Raw genomic sequence first — 21,457 nt, forward strand, 5'->3', positions numbered from 1 at the left:
CCCAGCGATCTGTCATCCAGGTGGCCAGGACACAGCCATCAATTTTGGATCCAGTCCCTGGTGTTGGACCAGTGCCGGAGTATCACCTGGGTGAGGGGTCTTTGGGCAGTGGGAGTGGAACACCAGATGGTGAGGTACAGTATCCCCTTCCCTGTAAAACCCTTACCCCATTCTACCCTGTAGGATATTTAAGAACTCTACCCTCTCCCCATTTAACAACACAAGCACTTTCTCACAAACAGCCCGCTATGCGAGAAAACAGACTAACACCCGAGCTGTATACCTGACGTTTTACGATACAGTGGTTAGGCGAGGTCAGGCAATTACTGACCATTACACACACCTGACTTCCATTAAGCTTCCCCACACAAATAAAAGGCAGGGCACGAAAGCACACTCTGAGCGAGGCAAAGCATACGAGGAAACAGCACTTTCGAAATGGCACCTGAATGATAGAGGAAAGACGGCAACACAGAAGGGGATCGTAAGGAGGGAGTTTCCCTTGACCTTTTCGACAAGAAACTGTTATTTTCCCAAGACCTCGAGAATAGAAAGCATAAAACCATGAAAACAAGCTGATGAATCCTGCATTTTGTGTCGGAGATACCCGGGGCCCTCTCGCCTCAATAATCAAAGCGGGGGGAGCACCAGCCGCCGTGTTACCGGCCTTAGCTCCAAGAACAAGGCAGCATCAGTGAATCAACACAGCCGGTGAGTTGGGGAGTTGGGGAGACCGATACAAGACCGGTCTGTGTTGAAACCATGGTTGCGAGCAGCAACATTGTATGGCGAGTGCTGGAACGAACATTGTTAAAACGTGTGTGATAAGAGAACCAAATAAAGTTGAACTGCTGATGAGTGATTCAACTTTAAAATCAAGATACAATACCTTGAACAGAGTCGTCCGGCGCCGCGTGGGGGCTCAACCAAAGGTCTCTTTAAGGTAGCCATCTGAGAAGTGACAAAAGTGAACTGAGAGAAAGGTTATATCAAGAAGAGAACGAGTAAATGTGAATCGAAGTGGTCCTGTGATGGGTGAAGCAAAATCCTGCGCACAGTCTAAAGTCTTCGATTTTGATGAAATAGAGAAATGTGGTCCGAGCCCGACGGAGGGAGACCAATTGAGAGTTTTGTGTTAAAGTGGGTCTGAGCCCGGAGAAGATGGACCCAGGGTGAACAGTAAATCACCTGTGAAGTTGTATTTGTAATTTCCTAAGAATAAAGGAACTATTATGTTTGTTGTGTTGCATCAGGCCCTCTGCAATAAGAAACTTTGAAGGGCAAAGATCCTTTGGCACAGAAGGCCCTGATGTTAAAGTTTTGAACTGCATCTTCGTGCTAGAGAGTGTGCAAAGCTCGAGTGTGCCTCCTTGTCCTGTGCTGTAAACGTGGGGAAGGGAAGCCAATGGCTTGAATATTCTGACATATCATTTCTTGAAAACTTTTCTTTTGCATCATATTATTTCCCACACTATTTGTGTTTAGAGGTAAGGATTGGCAATAGGTTAATCAGTACAGGCACCTTTATTTTGACAGACTGGACTAGGACTGTGTTATTATTGTTTGATGGTCGTAGCTTGCTCCCATCTTTAGATTTAGGATTAGATGAGCGTTTTTCAAACCCTATCGAAGGTCAATAAACACTCTTGAACTGTGATCACTTGTGTCTGTCTTACTGTTTGCTACTATGCCTTCCTTACAGTTTACAGCCTGCTTGGGTATTTCCTCATGTTTAATCTCTGTCTCATCTGTATGGTTGCTTTGGTTTTTGTGAGGTTGGAGATTAGCATTCACATAAACATTGCCTCCCTTGTATTTCACAGAGTCTTGTACTTCCCAGTGTTCGTTGCGGAGTTCGACCGCCCACCTCCATCTCTTGTGCCCAACCCGCATACCTGATGGTGTGCTGTACTCTTTTTGTGGTGGGTCGGTGACTGTGGTCATGGCGGACTCGCTTGTGTTGTGCCGCTTTCTTGCATTCGCTGGCGGCAGCCTTCCCAGAGCCTCACCGGTATCTCGTTCGCTGGCTTTCTCCGATGACGACCTTCTCGTGGGTTCGCCAATGCTTTCTGTGGACTGCTCCAGCTGCACCCTTCTCGTGGGTGTACCAGTGATTTCTCTGTCTCACAGGTGGCATCCTTCTCATGAGCTCAACGGCATTATCTTTGCTTCCTGCTAGTGGCGGCCTTCTCATGGCTTTGCCAGTGTCTCTTCTGTTGGTTCTGTCGGCATCACTCAGGACACAGGAGGAAAACTTGATTTGGTCCATGTCCCTGGATTCGGAAAACTTTTGTGGGCTGCTCGCCCACCACGTGCCCTCCGTGGTCCTGCCACCACACCAAGCAGTGCTGGTTTTACACAATAGTGGCATCCGGTCTGCGCATCTCTACCCCCAGTTGATTGACTCTGTGTCCCAGGTGGAGGGAAGGAACTATCATAAAAGTTCCCACAGGGATAATAGCAGTGTGGAAGAGTTTGGAGTAGCAGAGCAGCAAGCAGACGAGTTGGAGGTGTAGGAGGAGTTGGAGGTGGAAGAGGGGAGAAAGCAGAAGAAGTTAGCAGGAGAGCATCCTGGAGGCAGAGTGCAGCATCCTGTCCTATGTCTATGCCCACGGGCAGGGACACGGGTATGTGAAGTCAGAGGAAGGTGATTGTCAGGTAGGAAAAAGGGGAAAAGAGTAATAAAAGTAGATACATGAAAGTCCCTGGGTGTGTCTGTGTCGTTTATTGAAAGAATAGGATCCTGAGATCTGACAAAGGCAGCATGATCACACAGTGTTCCCTCACGTACGGTGCACCTGAATTGCGCCGCCCAAATGGACCGTTGTTTTCAGTGCCTGCAGCAGTGTACGCTGCAATAGGTGTACGGCCTGTGCTGTCTCTGCTTCGAGGGATCCACAACTCCAATACTTCAGGGAGATCAAGTGACCTTAGAATCTGCCTCTCTGTGACAATGATTGAATTGAATTGTTTATTTATATAGCTCACCTGACCCTCTGGTATCTGGGCGCATTACTTAAGTTACAAATTACAAGGTTACAGTAGCAGGTTACAGCATCATACATAATACATAATACAAAGATAAACATATCAGGTTATGTACAATTATAGGGATTTATACATTGTAAGTACAGTGCAATAGGTAGGAAATTGACAGTAAGATAATATTATCAAGAGGGAACAGGCCTTTATTGAATCTCCTGAGTGGTAAGCCAATTTTGTACATTTGTCCTGAATCAGGAGAATGACGGTTCTGCTCTTAGAGCTATAGGTAGGGAGTTCCACAGTTTTGATGCTAGGACAGGGAAGCTAGTGCCTCCTGATTTCTGTAGATTAAATCTGGGGACTCTGAGACAATGTAGTTGAGCGGATCTGGTAGGTCGGTCTGATTGGCTTTTGGTGAATTTACATGTCAGGTATTTAGGTGCTGAGTTAGACAGGCACTTGTGGGTGAGAGCAAGAGTTTTGAACGAGATTCTGTTCTTGATGGATAGCCAATGGGAATTGCGTCTAGTTTCAGATATGTGATGGGATCTCGGTATGTTGAAGGCGGATCTAAGCGCATTATTTTGCAATCCTTCCTCGTGGATGAAGCTGTGATCCCTACCCACCCAATGCTTCTGCTGCAATCAGGAAGGGAAGAAAGCAGGTGAGGATGAAGACTAGCCATCCATGAGGAAGGGTGAAATTAAAAACGGTTGGAGGAGGTGAACACCCAGGAGGAGAGGAGGAAGCAGATGAGGGGAAAAGGTGGGAACATGGAAAACCACTATCAGAGAGCAAGACAGAGATGTTGGAAGAAGAAAGGATAGTTGAAATAAGTAGGTGGTGGTGAGAGAGGGGGCCTGTGGGAAGCCCCTTGGAGTCATAGGGGTAGTGCCAAACAGAGAGCAAGACAACAGAAGCCTGTCTGCTGTCTGGGTTAAGGGGGAGGAGGAAAGAGAATGTGGCGAAACATCAACAACACTGAACCATAGCCAGCTTGAGGGCTCGAGACCAGCTTAGCCACCGGGCTATAAGCACCAGCAAGAGCTGACTCGGCAAGGAGGGGCGTTAGACAGGTTTGGGTGGTTGTAGGTGAAGGACGCTGAGAGTGGTGTGAGCTAGAAGCCTGCCTATCCTACCTAACAGCTGGAAGATGCTGTACCTGAGACAACCTAGCAATACTATCCACCGGTGGCGTTCTGGGGAGGCCTCTCCACCACCAAAGCATAAGGGATTGATTGCCTCAACTTTGCACGGCAGACTGAGCCCTCTTTTGAACAAAAATCTGTGTTGCCGTTCTGGCCCCTTATGAGTTGGCTAACATTGTACTTAGTTCCAAATAAACCTTGAATCTGAGTTGTGTGCTCTGCCTAGTTCACAAGGCTTTGTGACTAAAGTCAGCGTATGAAATAATGTTCAAACAGCAAAATACTAATACAGTTCACAGTCGTGGGGGGTCAGGCCGGTTAAGGCCTATTCTGAACACTGTTCAGTTTGTTTCTGACTTACATGGAGAGCCGTCCAACCAATGTAAAACTGGGCATACCAAGTGTAAGTGGGACACCAGTACCATTATTTCTGGCTGATGATGACGTTCTTCTGGCAAGAATGGAACTAGCCATGCCCAAACTGATTGCATGTTTTGTAGACTACTGAAAAAAAATATGTTGTGATAAACAGCAGAATACAGATGTTAGGTCTCCCAAAAACGCTAAAATGTTGGAATCAGTCACACATTTGAACTATTTAGGCCTTCGTTTTATGCAACTACTGAAAGGAGTGCATCTTTAAATCGCTGTGGGTGTTGTAGTACCATGCCATTAGGGTACACTCCATTGATCAGGCCATCCAAGTTATCAAAGGAAGACCATTTCATCATCCTTCGATCGTGCAGAATTATAGGGTTACTCAAAGTTTGCGCCATTCAAACTTTGGTGTCGAGAGCAGTTTTCTTTCTTTGTCTGTTACAGCTTAGTCTATGTAACGCATGCGCATGCCTAGGATGCAGATACACTGTGAACTGAGTGTAAAATATCTTTCTGATAAAATGTCCTCACCCACTACAACCTTTTGCACAAGTCTGAATGTGCAATGTGTCTGCTAATCTTAAAGGCAGACCCTCATTCCAAGTTTGTCGGCATTTGAAACTGTTATCATTAATGCTGCTTGGTCTGGCGGGTTTACCAGCCGATTACGAGGGCTGGAGTGACAGCGTCAATCTCCATTTTTGGAGTCCATAGAAGTTCTTTGGGGATTTGCTGAATTTACTGTAGTCGGTTATTTGACCTGCAAGGAAGCCACTCCTTTTTGAGGTAAATAAATCCTCCACTTCATGGTAAAGCTTGAATTCAGCAGCAGGGGGAAACAGGCAGTCATTCCTTTACTATCTATCTATTATAGTTTTTATATAGCGCCCTATCGCCCATAGGCCTAAGAGCGCTCAACATAGAACAGACAACATAGAAGCATACTGCCAACAAAACAGTGTAATTAACTGCATTACCACCATTTTATTGCATTTCCGAACTTGTAATGAGACCCATAATGTCGTTGAGTGACACTAGCATGGCTCGAACACACAAATGTATCTCTAGGGGGGCGTGGCTACATGGCCGCATGAGTGGACGTGTTTCTGGACGCTCCCGCAGATCTGACATTGAACCTTGGATATGAAAATGCTTCACCTTTGCCACATGAGCCTGCTGCACACCTATGGATGCATGAACGTCGGGGGCACGAATGGAGCGCAATGAGGGCCCGATCCGCGGCGTGACGGGCGCGGGACGGATGCTGGAAGATCTGGGGAGCCCGAGTCTCGGGGCTGAACAAAATGGCGGACGGTGGACAAAGGGCCATATGAACTGACCACTGCATCGCAGGAAGAGGTGGCAGGCGAGGCGCAGCGGAGACCGAGCCCAGCGTGTGTGCCTGCGAAGGAGGACCTTTGAGGACAGGATGAGACACTGCCGGGCCTTAACATTAACAACAGTCTAAAACTCTGCTAAGCCTGTGGGCTGCAAGTTGTGGGGCTCGCCCGCACTCCTTTGTCACAGCACGATGACCAATAAACCTTTAAGAACAAAGGGTAAGCAACCCACGCTCGACGAATATGCTAGATCGTCACTGGGTGCTGAAGGAGCCAGGAGCAAAGACAAAACCCCGTCAGGGGCACAGCCACCATGGGCACGAACCAAGAGATCCTTGCTGCGATTGCTGATCTGAAAGTGGCCTGGGAGACCAAACTGGGTCTGGCCATGACCGAATTAAAATCAGCACTGGAGCTCAAAGTTGGAGCGGTGCAAGAGGAGGTGAATCTTCTCCGACAAGATGTCTGATCACTGGCGGAATGCACGGGCAACTTAGAAAAAAGGTGGCCCCGAACACAGCAGACTGCGCAACTCATAAATCAGAACTCCACGCCCTAGTACAACGCGTGGGGAACCTTGAAAGTAGGGCGGAGGAGGCAGAAGGATGCGCCTGAACGAATAATATCCGTATCGTTGATCTGCCGGAGGGAGCTGTGGGACCGAACCCCACGGAGTACATTGAATCCTTGCTGCTGCAGGAGATAACCGGGGGGGTGTTGTCCCAGGGGTTTGCCGTTGAGAGGGCGCACAGGGCCCTGATGAGGAGGCCGCCGCCGGGGACCCCTCCTAGGCCGGTGATTGCCAAGATCCTGAACTACTGGGATCACAAAAAGATTCTCTAACATTTTCAGAAGAGCGAAACAATACAAAGGGGGTCGGCACACATCACTGCATACCCGGATTACACCTTGCAGGTGCAGCGCAGACACATGAACTTTGGGACTGTGGAGAGAAGATTGCGTGAATCAGGTCACAAGTACATGCTGATCTACCCGGCAAAATTGAAGGTGTTCCACAAGAACAGAACTTTGTTTTTCGAGACCCCGGAGGACGCGATGGGATGGCTGGACACGCAGAGCTGCCCCCAAGAACCGGATATTCAGACGGGAGAAGGAGAAGATAAGTAGCAGAAGTCTGGGGCACCCAGGGTGTCACAGTCAAGGACAATGGGACTGGAATATAGTCTGAGACATGGCCTACGGGCGGGTGTTGCTTGGGCAATATGTAAGTAGTATCCGTTGGCACCGAGAAACTTTGATATCAGGGCGGGAGCCTTACAGAGCCTGCCCTCATACCCCCATAACGAGAAGTCTAGTTAGGTCACCGGTATTCCGGTGACACCCTGTTGGGTTCCTGGCCTCGGCATTCCGAGGCAGGACCAAACGCGGGGGCAGCCTGAGATCCAGGGATGGAGCTGTGCACTTGTTGGGGTTGGGCGGGGCGGGGGGAGGGATGGGGTTGTGTGCAGTGGTTTAAAGTTGAGAAAGGTGGGGAGGGGGGAGTTTGTTGGAAATGGGGAAGGGAACGAGCCAAATTTTATGTCACTTCAGACAGGAGGGAAACTGGGAGGGGAGGCGCGATACTCCATAAATGGCTTTGGGTAGTCTTGGAGTGGTCACTTGGAATGTGAGGGGCCTCAATAGCTACATGAAGCGTAAGTGATGATGTACTTGAGAAGGATGAGGATCGATATAGCATTGATACAGGAAACCCATCTTGCTAGGGAGAAACTGGAGGTGGTCAGGAGAAAGTGAAGGGGGAGCGTTACGGGAGCCACATACTCAGTTTACGCAAGGGGTGTTCTCATATGGGTGGCACTGCATGTACCGTTTCAACTGATTCAATCCACAGGGGACCCGGAAGGTAGGATGATAGTAGTGCGGGGGATGCTGGAGAACCAAGAGGTGAGCATTATAAATGTATACGCCCCTAACCAAGATACAGCGGCCTATTTTAGGACTCTATATGGGAAAATTAGCCTCCTGCTGGGTGGCACGATCCTGTGGGGAGGGGACTTCAACTGTGCACTGAACCCTCAATTGGATAGATCAGATGGCAAACTATGCAAACCCAACCCGGCCGCAAAGGCGTTACAGGCCCTGTTGAGAGACTTTGGACTTGAAGACGTTTGGAGGCAGCTGCATCCAGTGGACAGGCAGTACTCACACTACGCGGCACCTCATGATCTGCACACAAGGCTGCATTATGTGTTTGCTATGGCTGGGTTAATGGGCGAAATGACACGGAATATAAGGCCAGAGTGCTTTCGGACCACTCCCCCTTAATCCTGGAGTGGCGACACCAACCCCCTAGAGCGCAAATCCCAACGTGGAAGCTCAGAGCTGAGGCCCTGCAGGACTCGGGATTCCGGGAGGACCTAAGGGAGGCAATCATCGAGTACTTCGATATTAATACCGGTAGAGCCCAATCTGAGGGAACCGTGTGGGAGGCATTCAAAGTTGTAGTGCGGGGCGTAGCTATTACAAAATCAAGAGGGCTCCAGGGGGGCATAGAACGGGAGTTGCAGAAAACGGAGAGGGAGTTGGAAGACATAATGCATAAGGGAGGCACCACTCGGGAGGATGGGGCAAGGGTGAGGCAATTACAACAAGCCAGCAGTGAGCACTGGGATAGATTTTGCAAGTTGAGCTACAAGAAATATGTCGAAAGACAGCATGCGGGGGTAGACAAGCCGAGCAGATTGCTGGCCTGGTTATATAAATGTGAAACATCATCCAGTGAAATTAGACGAAGGCCAGATTTGGAATACCCAAGAGGGAGTAAACGAAGAGTTCCTTAGATATTATAAGCGCCTTTATGAGGACATAGGAGAAGATGAGGCCCAAGAGATCCAGGACATATTAGAGGACATAGGCTTGCCCACGGTAGATGATCAGGAACAGACAGACCTGGATGCTCCAATCACCTTAGACGAACTAGATATAGTGATCCAGCACCTGCCCACATGCAAAGCTCCGGGGTCGGACGAGCTCCCCAGCGAATTCTATAAAACATATAAACAAGAGCTGCTCCCCCCGCTGCTGGCCATGCTTAATGAGGCGTTTGAGCGTGGTAGGTTGCTGGAGTCCCTACCGGAGGTGGTGATCATCCCGCTCTTAAAACCAGGTAAGCCAAGCACAGATTGTGGGTCTTATAGACCCCTAACAATGCTTAATCAGGACAGCAAAATCCTCACGGCTGTGCTGGCAAACAGGCTTAAGCGAGTCATCGGGAGACTGATACACCCTGACTAAACAGGCTACGTCCCTGGTAGGAATATAACTGACAACCATAGGAGACTCCACCATATTATTGACCAAACGGAGCAGGACCCTGGCGAACTAGCAATCATTTCGCTGGATGCGGTTAAGGCCTTCGACTCAGTCAGATGGCCCTGGCTGCTAGCGACTCTTAGAGAATATGGAATGGGGCCGGGGTACCTAAGGTGGGTTAAAATGCTATATATCTACCCAATTGCAAGGGTCAAAACGAGTGCTACTATCTCGGATAAATGGCAATATAGCAGGGGCACCAGACAAGGCTGCCCTTGGTCGCCTATGCTATATATCCTAGCGTTGGAGCTACTGGCAGTATGCCTCAGACAACAATATGGGGAGATAGGGATCCCCACAGCGGGAGGCTCCCATCTTATATCCTTGTATGCCGATGACATACTTTTATATCTACACTTCCTAGAGGAGAACCTACAGTATGTCCTGGAGGTGATGGAATGATACGCCACCCTCTCGGGCATAGCAGTGAACCCCAAGAAATCCAGTTTGTTTCCCCTGGGGAGATATAGAAGTGTCCTACCAAGAAGCCTACCGGTGTTGCCGATACCCTGGCGTACCGAGACGTTCCGATACCTGGGTATTGATATTTACCACACGACAGGAGAAGAACACAAACACAACACGGAAAAGGCAGTTGAAGGCATCAAAAATAGCATGGGATTTTGGTCCAAACTACCCCTGGCCATGATGGGAAGAGCGGCCCTGATTAAAATGGTAGTCCTGCCCAGACTGTTACACTTCTTTGTAAACATCCCATATATGATCCCCAAGCGCTTCTTCGCCAGACTCCACAGCTTGTGCAGGGGGTTTATATGGCATAACTCCAGGAATGGAGTGGCCCTCTGGAAACTACAAAACTCGTGTGACAAGGGTGGTATAAACCTACCGAATTGCGAGTTGTATTACTTGGCAGGACAGCTGCAATATGTGGCCAGGTGGTTGTCTGAGGAGGAAACGGCTGAAGGTAGGCTGTTATATAAGGATCCTGCTCCCTACTTCCTTAGAGAGACCGTGTGGTTGCCTAAGGTGAAAACACTGGGAATGGCGAGGCTGCTGGTGCTTGGCTGGGAGGTGTGGCATAGAACATGGCAGACCGTGGGATGCCCGGCCCCGCTCTCCATGCAGGAACCGTTAGTGGCGCTATGCGGAGATAACTCCCAAATGATAAAAGGGGTCCGTAAATACTGGGAACCGGTGGGCCTGTCTACTCTTGGGGACATATGGCAGGAGGGGGAGGCGCTGGACTTTCAGAGGCTAACAGTGGACACCGGAGTGCACAAGGGGCCAACATATTACCCATTCCAGAATCATCAGACAGGTGCGAGAAAGGTGGCCTGCGGTAGGGCTAGCGGAACAACCTTATGCCACCATCGAGACGATGTACGACATCTTGGAGGGTGGGCATGAAATATCCCACATATATGAGCTACTGGGAACCAGGGTGGGGAAGGAGTTGTTCCAACTGAGGCGAGATTGGGAAGAGGAGGTGGGGGAATCCATGTCGGATGGGCAATGGGACAGAGCCCAAAAGTATCATAAGAAGGTGTCCCGAAACGCGAGGCTCCAGCAAATCCAATTATATATCACTCATAGATTAAATATTAGGGCACCTGGCTAAAACCCTGAAAAACCCAGGTAGGTATATTAGAGTAAACAAAAACAAATTTTCAGGGTGAGAGGTCACACCACTCCAGCATTCTGAACATATATCACAGTCACTGGAAATACATTTTTTTCACATCAATGTGTTTTAATAAAATCTGGATAAAACATGATAGGGATAGAGCACCCAGGAGTGTTTGAGAACACAATACAAATAAGTATGATCCAGTGGACAGAACTGGATCTCAATGCAATAAACGGCAACGGCAAAATGTTACTCTTGTTCAATTATAACACTTGTGCGGTCACAGGAACGAACAAACTCAATTTCATGAACATGTATACAGTAAATCACAAAGAAAAACAACAATGCTAGGATTGTGCACTGTTCAGGTGGTGTTTAACGTCGACACAACAGTGTTTCGGCCTAAAGGAGCTGTGAAGTGCAGCTTGGTGGACAGGCCTTCATCAGGACGTGTGATGGAATCAATGGTAGTCCCGGGATCTCTATCTAAAAACAACAAATGGAGTGTAGTGAGTGGAAAAGTGACCTCGAATATAAAATGATCCTTCAATAAGCTCCTTCATTGCATAACAAAGGAAAAACTCCCTATTAGAGGAGCCTGATTCTTACCAAAGACTTATCCAGTGCAAGGGTAAGCGAGAAAATCCATCATAAGTATAGATGTCTAGACGGCATTGAATGCGCTGTAAGGGAAACAAGTGTGTACCTGTAACGACATATGAGGGGCTGTAAGTAAATCTATACAGATCCTAATGTCATACATAATTAGACGGAAGAAAGGTAAAATCTTACCTCAAACGGTAAGGAATGTTTTCAAAGTTGATAATGGGGAAGACACTTCCTGCAGATGGTATCTGCTAAGCCAGATTGTCCAACAGTGACAACGCCTGTGTTTAAAGCAAACACATGGGTAAGCCAAACAGCATTGCTAAAGCTCATATTAGTACCTGTAACAACTACATAGCTGCGAAAATGGTAAGTATTCTAAAAAGACCCATAACAACAGTACGGAAAAAAGCACATGAGTACACCAAAACGGCGTAACTAACACACGTGTGCTGCAAGAGCCAAGAACTGCTCATAATGGGGAAAGTAACCACTATATAGACGTGGTCGGCTTTCCAAAATAACCCCAAACATTGACACGAATCGAACTTACTTCTGTGAATCGAAGTGTTCGTCTCTGCTGAGAGGCTCAGCGTCCGCTCTGAACGCGGAAAGGGTCGTGTAAATGAAACCGTAAGCTAGGCGACCATGGGTAATCAAACCCATTGATCGCGTTGATAGGTTCGGTGGTAGCGCGCCCACAGTAGGGCGTCATGTAAAAATGTGGCCAATGCCCGACTGCCACGAAAGCCAGGAGGCGGGCCAGAGGGGTGCGTTACTGTAAGAGAGTGGCGGGGTGCGCACGCAATGCATCGCACTCAGCAGGCGTGCGCGCGCCGCGGGCCCCTAATCGTGTGAAGCTAGTGCCCGCAAAGAAACAGAGTGTACGAGAGGCGCATGGGCAGTGTTACTCGTGCTCACACGACGTGTGCGAGCAGCTGTGTCCAATGAGTATGCGCGATACGGATGACGGACAGTGACCCCGCCCTTAAAGAATTACTGAAATAGAATCATGTTGCGAGAGGCAGCATGTTGCAAGTGCTGTCATAGGGACAAGAACGACTAGTCACATCACCTAAATCTAGAGACGTGTACCCCTGTGGGCACTATATGGCGATGTATGTGCGGGGCATGTAAATGCAAGTGCTGACACAAAAACTTAACAGCATGATCTAAAAATGATAACCAGTGTACTGGACATGAAATCGCAATCATGTATGCTTGGATAATTGTCATGGACAGACCTTAAAGAACTTTTCGACCAACATTTTAGCAATTGTAACAAAAAATGGATGTCATCATATAATTAATCAGTGGTAACTTACAAGTGGTAACAAACACTTCCAATCTAAGGCAGTACATGATGATGTGTTGGCATGGTGTCATTAGACATGGCAAGGTATCAATGCCATTAAACATTTGAAAATTAATCATTTACGAGAAACAGCACGTCCTGTAGTGGATAACTCAAAATGCATTAAGGAGAAACCCACAACATAACATTACAGACTCAAGTACCCACGGTCTAGATCCACCATAGCCCCATGTTGGGCAAGATATAGGGGTAAAAAAGAAGTCAAAAGTTATTGTTCACTGGTTATAAAAATGCTTCCATTCTACCGCAACATTCAAACCAGTTTTGACCGTGTCAAGTTTGTGGACTAATTGTTGTTCCAGTCTCGTAAGTGCTTTGTCCCTATCTCCTCCTCTTTTTTGTGGAGTGAGTTGCAGTATGATGGTCAAAGAAATATCTTCGTTTGTGTGTCCTAGTCGGTTGAAGTGCTCAACCAAAGGTTTGTCCTGTATTCTGTTCTTGATACAGGATTTGTGCTCTGAGATCCGCTGTTTTATTGGTCTGGTGGTCTTGCCTATATACAGCAAAAGGCATGGACATCGTATTCCGTAGATCACAAACTTACTATTATTACAGTTGGTGTGGGTTTGTAGAGTGCAGTGGTAGTCTTTGTGATCGAAGGTTTTAGTGGGAGTGGTGTAGCGGCATGCCACACAGTTTCCACAACAGTAGTGTCCCACAACACTTGGAAGGTCCCACAATGTGTTTGGGGTCTTGGTTTCTTCGATATATGTATGGACCAAAGTGTCCCTTAAATTCCTGTTCTTTTTAAATGCAAAAATGGGCGTCTTCTCCAGAGTGCCCTTGTTTATTTATTAAATGCCAGTGTTTGTTGATAGCTTGTTTAGTGAGATTGCTCAATGGGCTATATGTTGTGACACACACTAGTCTGGTCATCTCAGTTTTTTCCTTGGGTGTCAGACATATTGTTCTGTCAATGTTCAGTGCCCTTTTTCTTGCTTGTTTGATTGATTTTTTGGGGTACCCCCTTTCTTTCAGCCGATTTTGTAGGCCGTTGGCATGTTGCTCGTATTTCTCTTTGTTGGAACAATTACGTCTGATTCTCAGAAACTGACCATAAGGCAAATTGTATCTGAGACCCTGCGGGTGGTAACTGGAGAAATGTAATAGACTATTGCGGTCTGTTGGTTTTCTGTAGAGTTCGGTTTGGAGATTGTTTCCTGATCCTGAAAATTTGTTTTTCTTTACTCTAATATATCACTCATAGAGCATATTTCACCCCCAGCAAAATTGCCAGGTTTGGTGGCCCGGTGATACAGAAATGCCCCAAGTGTGGGGAGAAGGAGGCGGGGATGCTACATATGTTTTGGGCTTGCCCGGAGGTGGGAAGGTTTTGGACAGAACTGAAAATGTGCCTGGCAGAGAAAGGTATCACGCTGGAGGTGGAGTCAGCTTGGGCATGTATGCTTGGGGGCTTTCCCAGACCATGCAACCTGAGGCACATTAGCAAGATGAAGGACCTGGCCTACATCCTGGCAAAAAGGAGGATTTCAATGGGCTGGAAAGCAACCTACAGGCCTAGAATTGAGATGTGGTGGGCTGACCTCATGAAGTGAGCAGAGGCAGAAACGGCTGCCTGGTATGAGGCGGTCAGCAGGGGGGGAGGGAGGAGGTGGGACCCCCTGATAGCATGGAGACAACTGGTGGCCTCGATGGCGGGTCCCCCCCAGGTCGACCATAGTGATGATGATACGGAAGAGACAAAGGCAGCGGATACATCTGAAGATGAACAGGCTGATGATATGGACTCAGGGGCTTGAGTTAATGTGGTGGGAGAGGGAAGGACAGAAGAGTGTACTCTGTAATGTTATGCTGTAAAACTTGAACATGGAAGTCCTAAATGTTTGTAATGTTTGGTGTGCTGTTTAAAATAATAAAAACTATTTAAAAACAAAAAAAAGAAATGTATCTCTAGAAGATATCTGGATTCCACGGCTCTAGTGCAGAACACACATGCCAAGTAAATGTGCACTATCTATTCGGAATGGGAGCAAACATAATTATTACAAAAGGCAGACTGAGACAGGTACTTGCATATCTATCGGAATTTATGGGACAAGAAATACCTTTTGTAACAGTGTCCTTTGCCAAACATGCATTGTATGTGAAGTTCAGACTGGGGATACTACTCTTAGCATGTTATACTACTGCAATGCAAAACGCTAAAACTCAGAAAGGTGTATGTGGGTCTAATATCTGGGGAGGCCGTAGCATGCTTTGTATTGTTCTGCCCTACATATAGGATACATAAGAAAAGTGATATCTTAGTCATGTTCAAAACGTTCCCAATAACAGCATGTAGGATGTGGTTATGTTATGATTGCACAATGCAAGTCTTGTACAGGTGACTGTCACACGGTGCTTATGGGCAGCATGGAGGGTATGACAGCAGTTCATGAAATTGCGCATATAGACAAATTGTTTATGGTAGTTTAGTATAGATTATGTGAAATTAAGTTTGTACTATGTGCACTGTGTTTTAACCTTTCACCTATGCATGCTATAAAACTGTATATGTTATTTGGTGTATTTATGATAACGGATACCTGATTGTATGCGGATGTGTGTTGCCATGGCTAATGCTATACAATAAACAAGTGTTGATATTTCTTTGACAGCAAAGTGAAGGTCCTCTTCAAGTTCACTAAAGTGGATGGCCGGCCCAAGGAAGAGACCCAGAAGTTGCTGAGCATTCTAGGAGCTTCTGAGGAGGATAACGTCAAGCTCCTGAAGTTCTGGATGACTGGCCTGAGCAAGACTTACAAATCCCATCTCATGTCTACCGTTCGGAGCCCCACTTCCTCTGAGTGTCGGAACTGATATCTACCATAAAGATTCCGTATTTATGGACATAAAAACTCCAAGGAACTTTCTGCCAAATGATTTGCTGACCTTCTATCTGATCCTGGATCAAAGGTGACCATGAACCAAGAGCAATCCTAGCACATTCAGTCACCTTGCATATTGAATTAATTTTTTTTCAGCCACTGCATTGACGAAAAGTCAGACAGAATATTTGTTGGGTTAACATGCCAAGGATTAAAATATGCAGCAAATATGCAAAACCATCTCCACAACAGCTCAACCTGGTGATGACTACATTTGTGCAGCGATTCATGGGCTATGAATTAGTTATCATGAACACTGAATAGCTCTGCCTATTGGTGGGATCTCAAAAGATAATTAAAATATAATTTTAAATCCAAAAGCAAATACATGTATATAGAAATACACACACATATAATGCCTAACTAGCTTTCTTTTAAATGTTCTTTAAAATGTCATCATTAAAAATGCAGTAGATATGCCTGAGACATTTAGGGTTCAATAATCTAGCTCATCATAAAAGAGAAAGCTGTCCTTTTAATGCAGCTAAGCTGCAACAGTATTTCATCATGCAGCGTGGTGGCAGTTGCGCCTCAATTCATTGTTCTGCTCTGCGAAGTAAGGATCTCTGAGCACTGATTGGATCTTTGCAAGAGTTTTTCAGATTAAAGACATACTTTAAGAGTACACTTTCAGCATCACTCAAAGTCTCCTCTATCCTCTGGCAAGGTGAAACACTTTGTGGATGTATGTTTTTTCACCCTTTTATTTCGAGATCAGTCTGGTGTTCCAAGACCTTTTTCTGCACCATGTCAGCACTTTACTTTTGACAAATGTGCCGCCCCATGCGGTGGCACAAAATTCAGAAAAGATGGTCATACTATTTGCATAGGTGTGTCTACCTGATTCACGCACCATACATAGGGCAGTACGCTGAATGCCTTAGAGGAGTGTTAAGGACAGGCAAGGGGCTGGATGCACAGCCCGACTGGGAGCTTCTTCGGGGTGTTGCAGCACCCACAGCCTGGGTGCCACTATGTCATACAAATAAATGTATAGTAAATTGATTTAGGGATTTAAAGCGTTACGTTCCATTAACTGTTCAGAGATGCTGCCCTATGGTTGGAGCTGGTCAGTGTTTATTAAAGGAATGAAGATACCTACGATGAAGAATTTGGACTAAGGTATCAGATTCACCACTGGTTTAAGGCCCTTACTTGTAGAAGGACCTTCTGCAAAATGAATGTCTGATCATCAACTTTAAATGGATGTGAACAGAATAGAAAGTCGTGGCCACTTTAGGATGCTGTTGTGTTTTTGCTACAAAAAAGGGACTTGCTCCCCTGCCATCTACTTCTATTTTCCAATTTAAGTACGACCAAGCAGCAGCGGGTAGGGGATTCAAGCATGACATGCTGGCTGTAGTGCCTATACAAAGGGAAATGGTGGGGCAATCACTGTAAAGCAGAGCGGCTCGAAAAGTTGTGTTAGTCTATATCGTGTGCATCTGATATTGGGTCAAGCAGTGAAATGGGCGGACAGTGTGTATATTAATACCTTGTTTAGAACTCTTGTTTCGCCAATTCTCCAGGACATACCATCATCTGAGAATGTATTTGTGCGTGGAGTACATCAGGCTGGTGCAAATGAACATGAACCAGCGCCCATGTTAATGATCCTCGCATGTGCCTGTATAAATAGGTATAATTTACCAGCTATCAGGAATCTAAAATGTGTATATATCTTCTTTTTTTTTTTTTACTTTAATAAATGTTTGATGAAACGTTTTTGGGATCCCTTGCAAGGAGTCTTCAAAATTCAAGTGGTGGTGCGATAAAAGTTCTGGGGAAATTAAGGAGCTCACTAGATATTTCTGCACCTGTTAAAATATTCCTTTTTTAATGTATATAAAAACTGTTGGCACATTAGTGCATCTTTGTACATTGCAATGTCATGTTCTTAAGAAGCAATACTACAGGATCTTCATTAGAAAAATGCACTTGTACTAGGCTAGGTAATAATAAGGTGTTGTAGACCTGTATCAGTACCACCAAAAGCTACTGCTTTTTAAAGACCCTTTCATTGTATGCAAATCAAATACATGAAGGAGAACTCTGCACAGCCTTCATACCCTGTTGGACCTGTAAAACAGCATATGACTAGTTTATTTATAACCCTGGATTGTTTTTTGTTTTGCTTTATTTTCTAGGGTACAGGTTATCGAAAAATTATAAATAAAATGTTAGATATATATTTTCATAAAATCAGAAGGATTTCTACTTCTAGTTGTACTTTGATGAAATTATATTGTAATCTTAGTCAATTGTGGAGGATCGCCGACAGAGATGATTTCAAAAAATCAAATAAAGTAAAATGAAAATCTTACGTTTTCTCCAGGTCACAAATAAAAGAAAGGCTTTCCTCTCTTTAAGTCTCGGGTTTCATTTCTTTCTTTCTCAGATTATTCTTCCTCTCAGTTGACTCTCGCTGTGGCTAGCGATTACTACATCTCACAGTTAATCTTTCGCTCTATTCCTTGATTCCCCATCTCAGAATGATTAATCGAACCAGCCCTTCTCTCACTGACAATATCTGTTTCTCAGCACCTCTAGCGCCACCATGGGGAGTGACAGGACTTAAACTCCCTAAAGACAACTCACTTGGGCTCTCCCGAGGCTCCTCGGCACCACAGGCATTACCTTTTGCAGTCAAAACTGGGCTATATATTTCCAATCCGCTGCTTTCTTTACACTTGTTGTGGTCCTTTAGTTGAGGTCATCCCTCATTCTTGTTATCAAGGATAAATCCCTCGTTCCTCTCCAGCTCAGAGAGACACTTTCTTCTGCAGTCCACCAGGTGGCCGAAACACGTGTAAACACAGATGGGCGTAAACATGGAATAAAAAAATTCCAATCAACAAAACCGTTTTGGAATATGTTTGAGGTGTACGGCGCAATGCTAGAGTATATTACTCGATAATCTAATGTTACAAAGGAGTGTGCATTTTCTTCAGATACTGTAAATAGTGTGACGTACAGACTTTTGCACAGAAAATTGAACTTTGTCGCAGGAAGAAAGACAAAATACCCACAGAAAATTCTTTCTTCATTTCAGGGATTGACTGACCAGGATCTCCTAACATACAATTCTCCTGGGCATTCTTCCAGTGGCTCAACGCTTTTCATGCTCCAGTGTGGAATTGCAACTCCCAGCATGCAGCTTCCCGGGGCTCTCCTTCAGTCTAGAGCACTCACCACTTCCTCTTACTGCTTCTTTCTAGACACTGGCTCTGTGGCCGAACTTTCCATCTAGTGCCACTTGTTCCTGTCCATACTCTGTGTCGTTCATTCATCCGCTATTGTCAGCATTTGTGAATTCCTCCCCCTGGTTCAGGCTATTTTGATCCGCTTGCAGTTTCAGCTTCTTGGCAGGGCTGTAGTGGGATAGCAGTTCCATGCATGCACTTTACGATTCAGCAGCATAGCTTTAAATACTGTAGTATTAAGCTAGCTCTAGTTCAACAATCTTATCTTTTTTTTTAATCAGAATCCTTGTCTTCTCCACTGAACCACATACCAGGTCACCTGATCCTAGATGGCAAAATACTGTGGGACCTCAATGGAGTGAGCAAGGATGCTGGATGGTACCCTGGTCATACCTATTCTCGGTTTCAGGACAGGGGGCAGTCTATGGTGCCCAGAAGGGACAAGGTACACCTGGGAAACAGGGGGAAATTATGCTCTCTACAGTCACAAAGCACAGAGCATCCTCTAAAGCTGGTGACGGAGTGGGTGCTGGGAATTTCATCTAAATATACAGTGGGCAACTGGGGAACCTGAATTAGGAAGGGAAACTCAACAATCAACCAGGCAGTACAAAGCTGCCACTGTCATACAGTTAACAGCAGTTAGACTCTGGTAGTACACTGAGAGGGCATGGTTAAAGTGTGACAGCCAGAGAGAGAACTACTTAAGAGGAGGGGCTAGCCAACCCCAAGTTCAGAACTGAAAGCCGTCCCAAAAGGTGGGGGCCACCAACCAATCCCTGCACTAGCTTCCTGAAGACCCAACTCAGCTCCCTTTCTCTTGAGAGAAGCTGGAATGTAGGCCAGGATGTGGCAGGTCTCTCAGACAAAGCTCTGCACTAAGGGGTTAAGAAGTTGATCGGGAGGGAGATCTGGCAAGGAGAGACATTTGTGCCTAAGGGGACGAAGAAGATCAGAGAGGAAAATAGTTGGAAAGTAGAGGCATGTGTGCGCTAAGGGGAGAAGGCAACAGTGTGAGAAATGTGGAGAATGCGAAAATTGTATCCAAAGGGGTGAAGAAAGTGATTAAGAGAAAGATCGGGAAAGTGGAGACAGTTGTGCCATAGGGGGAGAAGGTGCTTGGAAGGCGAGGATCGATGATCTGCAGGGTTGCCTATAGCAAAGGCAGAGGTTTAAAATGAGTTATAAACCTTCCAGCCATCACCTCTTTTGCTGTAGTCACTCTGAGTGGGTCGGGTATGCCCAGACGTGGGTCCTGTGCCTGCTGGGCCTAGAGACACGAGCTACTCCTCACTGATGAGGCCCAACGAGGCCGAAACATGTTTGGGGATGCTTGTAGTTTCATGCAGAAGGGATGTGACCACGTCATTTGGGCTAGACTGCCCCATTTGGTGTGGGACCAAGCCTTATTTGCATATGGTCTTTCCCCTTTTGCACTGGCTTGGCAGGCAAGGAACGACGGTCTGGAGGGTTGCCCAGAGCAATGGCAGAGGTTTAATATTAATTCTAAACCTTCCAATCATCACCTCTTTTGTTTTGCTATAGGGGGAGAAGGTGACTGTGTAAGAGATGAGGAGAATGAGAAAGTTGTGGCCAGAAATGGTGAAGGTGATTGAGAAAAAGATCTGGAAAGTGGAGACAGTTGTGCCCTAAGGGGAGAAGAAGGTGATATACTGAGAGATCTGGCACTGGGAAATAGCTCTGCTGAGGAAATAACTGTGCCCAAGGGGATGAAGGGGAAGGTCATGGCTGTTAGTGAGAGATGGACGTAGCCCACAAATCTGGGAAGTGCTTCACCTAAAGACCAGATCCCTGCTTCTTCCTCTGGTATGGGAGAAAGAGGACTTCCCTGGGAGTGATTACCTTATTGATTTCACTTAAAGAGTTATTCTTGGGGCCAGGGGGTTTACGTTGATATGTTGTTGTATGCTTTGTTACAAAACTTAATAAACACATTTTAAAAACAAAACAAAAAAGGAGTTGCTCTCCAACCCATCCCACTACCCAAGTCCTAATACTGACTGGCCCCACGAATCCCTGGGAATGTTAAGCCGACAACATTCTAGTTTACTGTTGCATTTTCAACGCTCCCAGGGGAAAGGGGAATTGGAGAAATGAACATACACCAGGATTTCTCATCACAACTCTGATGTCCTGCAGATGGTAAGAAATGATTCATCAAATTATTAGATGACCTGTCGTTATTTTAGCACAACATTTTACCTCCCTTCCCTCTGAACCACAAATACCTAGTGGCACCTGCCAATTGCCTAGGGGCATAAAATCAAATGGTATTAATCTTCAGACTGAACATTTCTTTGGAGAAGGTTTGTACTACTTCTAGAGCAAGACTAGGTCTCTCTTTGAACTAAGATAATTATGCTCCTTCTGGTTCTAACTGAAGTTACTGTTTTTTGGTTAGAAGTGTCGCCCACTATTTACATTCTTTCATTGAAAGTTTGTACATCACTCTTTCTTTTATCTGCAAAAGAGCATTGTCTCCTGGGAGGTACGACTGTCTCTTCTTCAAAATGGCAGGCTCCAAGGATGCATGCAGGATGAACGAGAAAGAGCGCGAAGACAGTTCCAAGGACTAATGTGCACGAGTCAGAA

General features: G+C 46.1%; 1 protein-coding gene across 3 annotated transcripts in view; it reads left to right on the forward strand.

Annotated features, from left to right (window-relative positions):
- Positions 1-15,823, forward strand: part of FLCN (folliculin) — a 611,825-nt gene extending 596,002 nt beyond the window's left edge. For all 3 annotated transcript variants that reach the window (XM_069645735.1, XM_069645734.1, XM_069645736.1), the window contains exon 12: positions 15,372-15,823. In XM_069645735.1, the coding sequence (XP_069501836.1) occupies positions 15,372-15,573 (202 nt within the window). In that variant the 3' untranslated portion in view covers positions 15,574-15,823. The remainder of the gene's footprint in view (positions 1-15,371) is intronic.
- Positions 15,824-21,457: the final 5,634 nt, after the last annotated feature.

The sequence above is a fragment of the Ambystoma mexicanum genome, chromosome 2p (assembly GCF_040938575.1).
Source record: "Ambystoma mexicanum isolate Mex_15411 chromosome 2p, UKY_AmexF1_1, whole genome shotgun sequence".
Lineage (NCBI taxonomy): Eukaryota > Metazoa > Chordata > Amphibia > Caudata > Ambystomatidae > Ambystoma > Ambystoma mexicanum.